The sequence below is a fragment of the Eurytemora carolleeae genome, unplaced genomic scaffold (genome assembly GCF_000591075.1).
Source record: "Eurytemora carolleeae unplaced genomic scaffold, Eaff_2.0 scaffold203, whole genome shotgun sequence".
Taxonomy (NCBI): Eukaryota; Metazoa; Arthropoda; class Copepoda; order Calanoida; family Temoridae; genus Eurytemora; species Eurytemora carolleeae.
In genome coordinates, this window is record NW_019396139.1 from 93,280 (window position 1) to 103,237 (window position 9,958).

The 9,958-nt window shown below is 29.5% G+C and overlaps 1 protein-coding gene across 4 annotated transcripts; it reads right to left on the bottom strand.

Annotated features, from left to right (window-relative positions):
- Window positions 1–924: 924 nt before the first annotated feature.
- Window positions 925–9,654, bottom strand: LOC111696121 (cysteine-rich, acidic integral membrane protein). Of its 4 annotated transcripts, XM_023465668.1 has the most exons (12): window positions 9,513–9,654; window positions 8,429–8,485; window positions 7,910–7,989; window positions 6,415–6,518; window positions 5,793–5,882; window positions 5,014–5,055; window positions 4,601–4,636; window positions 3,790–3,843; window positions 3,177–3,204; window positions 2,581–2,960; window positions 1,999–2,082; window positions 1,716–1,940 (listed from the first exon to the last, which is right to left on the bottom strand). In XM_023465668.1, exons 3-12 carry the CDS (start codon window positions 7,980–7,982, stop codon window positions 1,878–1,880), a joined length of 954 nt encoding a protein of 317 aa, XP_023321436.1. In that variant the 5' UTR covers window positions 7,983–7,989; window positions 8,429–8,485; window positions 9,513–9,654; the 3' UTR covers window positions 1,716–1,877. The 4 variants fall into 4 exon arrangements, with proteins under 4 accessions (XP_023321434.1, XP_023321436.1, XP_023321432.1 ...); XM_023465666.1 differs by lacking the exon at window positions 1,716–1,940 and adding an exon at window positions 925–1,220 and having other exon boundaries at window positions 2,581–3,204; XM_023465664.1 differs by having other exon boundaries at window positions 2,581–3,204; window positions 9,513–9,652.
- Between the last annotated feature and the right edge of the window lie 304 nt (window positions 9,655–9,958).

Below are 9,958 nucleotides of genomic sequence, written 5' to 3' on the forward strand. Positions count from 1 at the left end.
TACGCCTCTATGACCTCTATATTTATAAAATATTACCCCTTGCTGCCGTTCTTCCAACAAGACGTCATATTTTATTCCCCCCGCCCCCCCCCCTCGAATTTGTCCCTATTAAAAGCATCTTTAATCTTTATTGTGTAAGAAGTATAATTGTTCTGAAATTTTAGTCAATAATAATTTTATTTCCAATAATTCATTTTATTACAGTTATTACATATTATATCAGATACTTTGTTGAGCTAGGATAAAAACATAAAACTGCTAAACATGGGTCAGTAACTTACAATACAAATGTATAATTATTTGATTTTTTTCAGTAATAAAATATTAGATTGCCTTTAAACTAAGATGCTTTGGCTTGACTAAAGATATTTAAAACCTCTATATCTCAAAAATGTCTAAAAATTCCAAATTATCTTTATTTCATCATGGTCATCAAAAGTTTGAAGTTTAAAAAAATCGAAATTTTGTTTTTAAAAAGTCCTGTCGTAAAACTCTATTTGTAAAAGATATTTTTGAGTAAATCTTAAGGAACACGTCCCTGAAACTATTCCACTTATGATGGATCCTTAATTTCAAAGTAAAACATGTGAAATTTAGTTTCCTAAAGGAAATTGTTAAAAACATTCAATAACCTTTAACTAGAATACCCTCAATATTTTTTTTCTAAAAGTAAAACAAAGATAATGTTGCCTAAAATACAATGTAATTCAGACAACAATTGTTGTCGAAAAAAGAGCAATTAACGGGACTCGTAAAAACTTCAAAAAAAAATCCAAAACAGTAAATTAGCTCTTTTTATGTTTGGGTGTATAATCAAAACTAACATAGCTATGAGGTCACAAAGTTTTACCAGTAGTTTTAAATGAGTGACGTTTTGTAAATATCTAGATTTTATTATTTTGATCCTAGCTTAAATATACAAAAAAAAATCAGAAAATTTATTTTTCAATTGAAGAGCATTTAGAATAATTTGACAGAAACTAAATATATCAGGATTAGGGTTTCCGATCTGAATTCCGTTGCGCGCAACTGTTCTCGTATTTTGCGGAATTGCGCGGAAATTACAGGACCCCAAATTGCGCGAAAGTAAAACTCACTTGCGATGGAAACCCTAATAAGGATTGAGAATACATTTATCTTCCACAGCATTTTATTTTCTATTTCAGGTAATGGAGAGAAAAGTTAAAATTCACTGGCCATCGTATCTCGGTATAGTTGGTCTGAAAATATACATTGCTCATCAAGCAACAGAGGCCGAAACTAAAGAATTTGAGCCGCGACTTAAATTTGAGATGGCTGGTTCCACTTTAAATTGTATTCAATGTTTCAAGATTTAAACCGGCGTTTAATTGAAACCGGTTTTTGGCGGATTTGAGACGTGGCTTAAATTCAATAATTTCGGATTCTGATCATATTTTATTTAAAACAATTGATAAAATAAGTAAATAGTTTTTTTATTAAAAAATCTAAGTTTCTAGAAATTCAGTCTTGTAAACAGGATTCTAAAAGTTTTGTTTATTTCATGAAGTTTTTATTTAACAAAATGTTATATCTATTCTAATCTTTATCATTAAGGTAAAAGTTTGAAGGATTTTTGTATGAATTAAATGGTTAAATCAAATTTATAACTTTGATATATTATGACTTTGAAATTAAAAAATGGAAATGATCAATATCAAATAACTAAACTTTCTATCAAAAGGATGGAATAAATCTAAAATTAAGCAACATTTATTTTCTAAGACATGGACAAAATCATGAATATAAAACTATCAGGACATCTGGAAAACTTCATATTCGAACCATTCTGTTTCTTTTTGCTGTTTCATATTGACGTCATAATTATCCATGATAATTTTGGCTTTTGTTTAAATTTCTTACAATCTATCTTTCAAAAGTTCTTCAACTGCTGACTTAGGAAGAACAATAAGGTTCGGATTCTTTAAATTGAAAGGAAAGTTATTCTCCGAGAAATTTAGAATGATTTTAATCATTTACCGTTCTTATGCTTTCATTGTCGTTGAAAGGAACATCTTCATTATCCTCACCATCATCATCATCAGCCGTTGTGTCATCAAAACCCTTTAAAGGGACTGTAAGCAATCTTTCAAGTAAATCTCTGTGCAAAAAAAACAATGTCTGATTTACAACGGTACACTAAAACTTATGTGTGTTCGTTGAGTACAAAGAGATGTGTGTTTAAACTTATTAAAACCCGCTTGATTTCAGCTGCAATTTAAATGATCACTGTGTTCAGACTGTACGTACCTCAACACAGTGCACACTTGAATTTGTAGCTGAATACAAGCGGGTTTCTGTAAGTTTACACGGATATATTTGTACGAACACACACATGATTTAAGGGTACTGTTGTAAATTGGACATAGCCTTCTTTAATTAGAGGATCACTTAAAATTAAGGTTACAGTCCCTTCAATCAGAATCAATTAGAAAAAAGTAGAAATGGAAAATGTTCAAACAAATAATGTATCTTCATCCTGAGAATATAATTATAAAAATTATCATCATCATAATTATTTTTATTTCCCGTAACTAAAACCCTCAAATTTTTGATCCAAACCTCTTTATCATTTGTCATTCGATCATCTCCAAATCCATCATGTTCATCATCACTATCATCATTGGGATCAGTATGATTAGTATCATCATTATCTTCAGTATGAGTAGTATCATCAGTATCATCATTGTGATCAGTATGATTAGTATCATCAGTATGATTTGTATCTTCAGTATCATTGATATGATTAGCATCATCATTTTGATTTGTATCATCAGTGTGATTAGTATCATCAGTTTGATTAGTTTCTTCAGTATCATTAATATGATTAGCATCATCATTTTGATTTGTATCATCAGTATGATTAGAATCTTCATTATCATCAGTATGATTAGTATCTTCAGTATCTTCAATATCAGAAGTATGATTAGTATCTTCAGTATCTTCATTATCATCAGTATGATTAGTATCTTCAGAATGATTAGTATCTTTAGTCTCCCAAGTATGATTAGTATCTTCAGTATCAGAAGTATGATTAGTATCTTCAGTATCAGAAGTATGATTAGTATCTTCAGTATCTTCAGTATCATCAGTATGATTTGTATCTTCAGAATGAATAGTATCTTTAGTCTCCCAAGCATGATTAGTATCTTCAGTATCATCATTATCATCCTCTGTATCCAAGTCCTTTATAAGACTTTTATTAGTTTATAATTAATAAAAAGTTCTAAACAAACAGCCTTTAAGGGAGGGGGGGGGGAGGGGGGATCACTAACTGGGAATGTCATGTTTTTTTTTAATAAACTAAATAGGTTATGCCATGAACAGAAACATGGTTTGGGAAAAAGATTGAATGCAGTTGACAATGTCCTTTCAGAAACTGGAACTTCAGTGAGACAATCGGATTGTGAAAATAAATCTTAATAGCAATCTTTTGAAATTTGACGACCAAAAGCTTGTCACTCAAATTTATTTTCAACGACTTTTTAAGTATATAGATATGTATGTAGAATGTAGATCTGCATCTGCAGCTCAATTATTGAAGAGAAATTTTATTTTGTTTAAAAATCATCTGTCCTTCTAAGGACTGTCAACACGAAATAAAGTAAACAAATTTAAGCTGATAGTTTCAGGAATAAAAATAATTTAGTAATAAGTAATCTTAGATAAGTGTTAGTGCAGGGATTATGCTCTCAATTTAGGAAAAGGTGTTTCTTAAATTTAAGTTTCTTAATTAACATATTCAAGAAATAATTTTAGCAATATATATACCTGGCTGTCCTGATCTGTAGCACTTTTTACCCTAAAGTTAGACAGGCTAGACTCCTAATACAAGTAAAGAATTTGCATAGATTCATAAAAACAAGTTTTTACAGAATATCATAATCTAAAACCTTCCAAGATTTTGCAGTGCGAAGTACATTTCAAATTTACACTGTTTCCATATGAAGCAAAAGAGTCTTAGAAAATTTTCCAATTTAAAGAGACTTAAAAGGAAAATGAAAGGGGATATAAGCTGAACCTAATCGATCATTTTAGAAGTTGATCGAGACCCATAATCTGAAAAAGGAAGATATCACAGAGGAGCCTGAAAAACTTAGGTTAGCTCCCCTTATTATTCTAATTTTGTAATTTTTTTTAAGTAGATGTAATTAATAATATAATTACTACGTCCGTATCATGTGACCAAAACTCCCATCAATGTTATGTGTTTCCATATATATTACGTGACAATGATACTGCACTGCCATTGGTGGGAGTTCTGGTCACGTGATACGAATGTAGTAACTATATTATTAATCAAATATGATAGCGTCGTTTCCAGATTCGTTTCGTATTTGCTGAATATGATCTGTTTTAACCTACGATTTTATACAACATTTATATACATAAATTTTCATGTAAATTTTACACAGTTTTATATCAATTTCTCGAGACAGCAACATCAGATAGAACTCTTATGGGTCTTGATCAACTCCTAAAATGCTTAGGTTTTAGCCTATACCCACTTTAATTTTTCCTTTAAAGTTGATTTTAAATATTTCTATTTTTGATAAGATATTTTGGAAAATCAAAAGTTTACCATTTTTGCATTGGCAGATTGTCCATCACTTATTTCCTAAAAATAATATTTTAAACTATAAAAATCAGAATATTAAAAGCTACGAGTCTGAATCAACAAATAGAGATGGACATGTTTGGATTTTTTAATTTCGTTTGTTTATGGTTTGTGAACAACTGTTCAGTAAAATAGAGATGGACATGTTTGGATTTTTTAATTTCGTTTGTTTATGGTTTGTGAACAACTGTTCAGTAAAATCTTTCTTTCATTAAAAACCCGTAACTCTTTCAAAAGATAGTTCGGAAATATCGTTAGTTTGGCAAAAAAATCATTTTTTCAAAAATTTTCAGAAAATTCGTTCATTCAGTAAAACATTTTAAGGGGGCCAGGGGGGGGGTGTCATTGAAAATAATTTCTTTAAGTTAGAAGATCACCTTTTTTAAAGCAATAATATCGTCTGCTATATCCTCTGGATCCTTAATTTTATTTTATATTGAACAATATATTTATTTTATTTAATTAGTTTTAATTTTTTTTTTCGGTTGATGGCAAAATATTTGTGTATTATATTAGAAACCAATGTCACAGAATTGACTGTTATAGTTATGCAGTCAAAAATCACTATGGTTGATTCTCCCTTTCTAAGAACATAAATTTCAAAATTCTTTTACGTTATTTTAAAGAATATATTTGTTATTTATAATATAATTCCACTAAAACATATGTTTTAAAGGGACCGTATAAAAGAACAATGAAAGGGGGTATAGGCTGAAACCTGAGAATCTCACGCGTTGAACGATATCTATAAGATGTAAGACATCTATTCTCGTATAATTTTGACACAGTTTTATATCAATTTCCTGTGACAGGAACATCAGATAGATGTCTTTTAGGTATCGTTCAATGCCTGAGATTCATACCCCCTTTTATTTTTTCTTTACAGTCCCTTTAAGTTATTCTTGTCATCTTCTTATATTGCATGTTTGTGTTTAAAGGAATTGAGTCTTTGCCACAAATTCTGGTTTTTTTATTTCCTTTATCTGTGAAACCCAATGTCATAGCCCTAAAATATTTCAAACTATGAATTCTATGAGATCAAATAATATAAGTTTGAAATATCAAAGATTTACTACATCAGGTTGCAAAGATTTAGGGATTAGAAAAATAGTGACAAAGACTCAATTCCCTTCTTATAAGAATTATTGTTGTTTACTTTTGGAGCGGACTTCTCATCCTCATCATCTTTGAAAAGTTGCTTAAATGCTTCACTTGCAACATCTAAATTTTCCTCCCGAGTCATCATCTTAAAACTTTGAGTGTAAGAAGTATTTAAGCCACTAGATGTTTTATTGTTCTAAAGATTTTCTTGATAAATAATCATTAAATTGTATGTTCGTCAATAACTTTAGTTTACCACCCTACTCGATCAAATTGTTTCTCTAAAACAGTATTTTTAAGGACAACAGTGCACAGAGATCCATCTTTCAATTTTTTTATAACTCAAGACTTTGAAGTTGCAAAACTCCTAAGCTTTTGGTTTTTTACTGTAGAACTAAAATCAGCTTGTTTCTATATTTAGTTTAAACAAAGTAATTGGCAAAGTGACTGAACGGTTTTTGTTTAAGAATGTGTACATTTGTGATCACAGTGAGGTGGCTTTATGTAGGCAGCTTCAAGATAGCATGCACTAATGAATATATACAAATCATTATATTGTAATGTAACAAATATCAATTTGATTTTTAGAAAAAAACACGGAACAAGCGTAACAAGCGTTGCAATAAAAAAGTATGGTTGGAATTACTCAAGAATATGATATATGAATATATGAATACCTTTAAAAAATCTTTCATTCCATAATCCGTCCCAGTAAACCCTGCATCTGCATAGCCTGTCCCATCTGCAGGTTTAGGATCTTGAGTAATATTTGTTTTCTTCTCTAAACAAAAGAATGACAGAGCACACTATAAATTAGCTGTTAGGAAATATTCCAAACGCAAACTTCCCAATCACAACCTCACCAACCGCAATTTCCCCAACCGCTTATTTCCGTAATAGCAATTTATACAATGGCAGCTTCCCCATCTATATATAAATTTGGCTTGTCTGTCTGTCTGGGTGTTTGTCTGTTTGTTTGTTTGTATCCAATAAACGTCAAAACGGCTGAACCGATCGGGCCCAAATTTTTTAAGGGACATCACGTGACCACGGAAGGTTTACGAATGATAAAAATTAAAAAAATGTGTTTTAAAGGCTTTTAATTTTACAAAAAAAATTTAAATTCTTAAAAATCCTCGAATTTTTTTTTTAAATCCGCAAAATTTTTTTCTTCTTCGTTTTAAAATGTAAACAAAAAGAACATGTTCACAATTTAAATATAAGATGGGCGCGAAGCGCCCTAAAAGCCTAGTCTATATATAAATTTGGCTTGTCTATTTGTCTGTCTGTTTGTTTGAATCCAATAAACGTCAAACGGCTGAACCGATCGGGTCCAAATTTTTTAAGGGACATCACGTGACCACGGAAGGTTTACGAATGATAAAAATTAAAAAAATGTGTTTTAAAGGCTTTTAATTTTACAAAAAAAATTTAAATTCTTAAAAATCCTCGAATTTTTTTTTTAAATCCGCAAAATTTTTTTCTTCTTCGTTTTAAAATGTAAACAAAAAGAACATGTTCACAATTTAAATAGAAGATGGGCGCGAAGCGCCCTAAAAGCCTAGTGCAGTAAAATTCTATGAAAAAATAACAGTTATCTGAAAATAATGAAATAATCTGTCATGATATTTGATAAAAATTAACAAACTTAGATTTCGTATGTAAAGCCAAACTGAATTGTGTATGTCAAAATATGAAAGTTGCGAATTTTTTATTTTCTATTTGCGCATTTATAACATGTTACATCAGAATAATGGTAAAAACCAAATATTTGTATATTACTGCATGGGGAATTTGATGTTGGGGAAATTAAAGACTGGAAGTTGTTGTAGGGGAATTAATGTCTATTGGAACATCTTGTTGGAGTTGGTGTTGGGGAAGTTGTTTTGAAAAAATTACATTAAACTTCTAAAAAGGTCTAGCCTTGAAATTTTATAAAAATCTTTTAAATTATATTTAATTAACTTAAAGGAATGCACTTTTTAAACGCTGGCAATGACGGGTACCCCAACTAGTGTTAACTAAATAATAAAGAATAAAAGCCAGTTTTATGTTTAAACAAAATTGAATATTACAAGATTATAATTCAGAAGAGTTATGTAAACATTAATCAATTTAATATAAGTTAATGATACTAATTAGCTGATCTAAAATTGTTAAATATGTGTTTACCTCCTGTTTTCACCAGATACCTTCGTGACGTGACCAGTCCTAGTGTAACCAGGACTAGGTTTATTTTCAACATTGTAATCCTTTAATCAATATTCATTTTATCACTATTTTTATTCTTTATTCTTTAAATATCTTTAATGAACTGGAAGCCTTATAATCTTCAAATCATTTTTTTTATTCGAGATATTATTTCACGGAAACCTTTGAAGTAATAATATTTTTACTCAGATATAATTTGCGTAGATTCCCTTTAATCCGTTTAATGAGTCCCAAATTAAGTCATAATTGAAGGTTTTACTTATACTGTGTCATTGTTACTGACCTAATGAAAATAAATAAAATCTCAAGTATCTGTTTTAAAAAGATCCTTAATTTCTATAAGCAAAGAAAAACACAGTTTATATTCATATAAAATAAAAAGATTTGTATTTTAATCTTGATACATACACCTGTATATATATATATATATATATAAACTTTTATATTGAAATAGACTGGCAATTGGAAAATTCAACTCACTTAGCTGCAGTCAGTGTAGGAACTATATAACCAAATCCGCTGCTAGATCAATTTCCTCTAAATCACAAACAAAAGGAATTGAGTCTTTGTAACAAACTCTGGTTTTCTAATACCTATATTTTTTCCACCTGATGGTGAAAACCTTTGATATTTCAAACTTAGTTTCTTTCATCTAATACATTTTGTTGCAACATCAGTTATATTAAATTTTATGTAAACAATACATATGTAATGATGTTTCCGATCTCCTGTTCCTTTATTGGAAATATTCCCACAACCTCTATTTTTGGAGATCTTTCAAATACTTTCTCCTAATACACTTAATTTTGTATTTTTTTGTTATATTTTATAAATAAATAATTACTTAAATACTTACTTCCTTCTACGTACAGCAATTCAGGATTTTTATGTTTTTGTCAAAACAAAAGAATTTACAAGTGAATGGCTGAATAAATACCATCAGAACCACTGGACATTTAATTCCCTAAGGATTCATTATAAGTAGCCTGGTCCAGGGGGTTTTAATATTTCATTGATACAATACACAAGAATCTTGGTATTTATACATTTAAGTTAACACTATAAGCCAAATTTTCATGCAAAGAATATAATTTGATTGAAGTTTGCAATAAACTAATTGTTATTCAAGCTTAATTATTATTGACGACACATTGTTCTGCAATTTCCTTGACTGTAATCATGTTGTGTGTCTGTAACAAATAAGTGTCCGTGTGTGATAAGCAATTGTCTGCAAAGCAGTGCGACTGGCTTTCTCATGCCAGACCAGCGCCATTTCCCTTCCCTTTATTCTTATTCACTAGGTTTAACATTGACCTGCATTATTGCGTGAATACATCTTTAGCTAAGTAGGAGTCAGTAAAATATTTTGCATACTAAAAAACCATCATTTCACAAAGGAATGGTATTTTCCACAGTTATATATAACTTTTTCCAATTCAGATTAGTAAATCTGTAATTCAAGAATATTTATGGATAAAGACACAACAAATTTACCATAAAAGGCCCAAATTTAACGATCTAAAGTAAACAATTATTGAGAATAGATATTAAAAACAAAACATACCATTCTTTTAATTAAGCCTAAAGCTGTTTTAAGGTCCAATTAATCATTTTTTTCACTAATAAAACGCAATATTTGTATTCAGATTAATCTGACAGATGATCAGAGCTTTCACTTTATAATTTGAAGTTTTGTTGAAAATGAAGTTCAAACTTGATTCATGATTCAGTATATTATAGCTAATTAAACCTTTATTCATAAATATACATATTTAAAGAAATGCAAGAATGAATGTGAATATATAATATATATATATATTGTAGAAGAGGTGATTGTAAACAGAGTTTAGTATTACTGTGTTTACTGCTAATAGAGAAGAGAATACAGAGATTTATTAAAGGCTAGAAAATTCGATATTTTCCACAGCTGCTTCCATTGTGTACAACTGGAGTACACAACCAAAAAACAAACCTCTGTAGTCAGGATATTTAAGTATCCTTGGGATACAA

Coding starts and splice junctions, on each gene's coding strand:
- LOC111696121 (XM_023465666.1), bottom strand. CDS start 7,982: ATGTTGAAAATAAACCTAGTCCTGGTTACACTAGGACTGGTCACGTCA. Junction 6,519..7,909: donor GTATCTGGTGAAAACAGGAG/GTAAACACATAT, acceptor TCTTTTGTTTAG/AGAAGAAAACAAATATTACT. Junction 3,844..4,600: donor AATCTGCCAATGCAAAAATG/GTAAACTTTTGA, acceptor TACTTGTATTAG/GAGTCTAGCCTGTCTAACTT.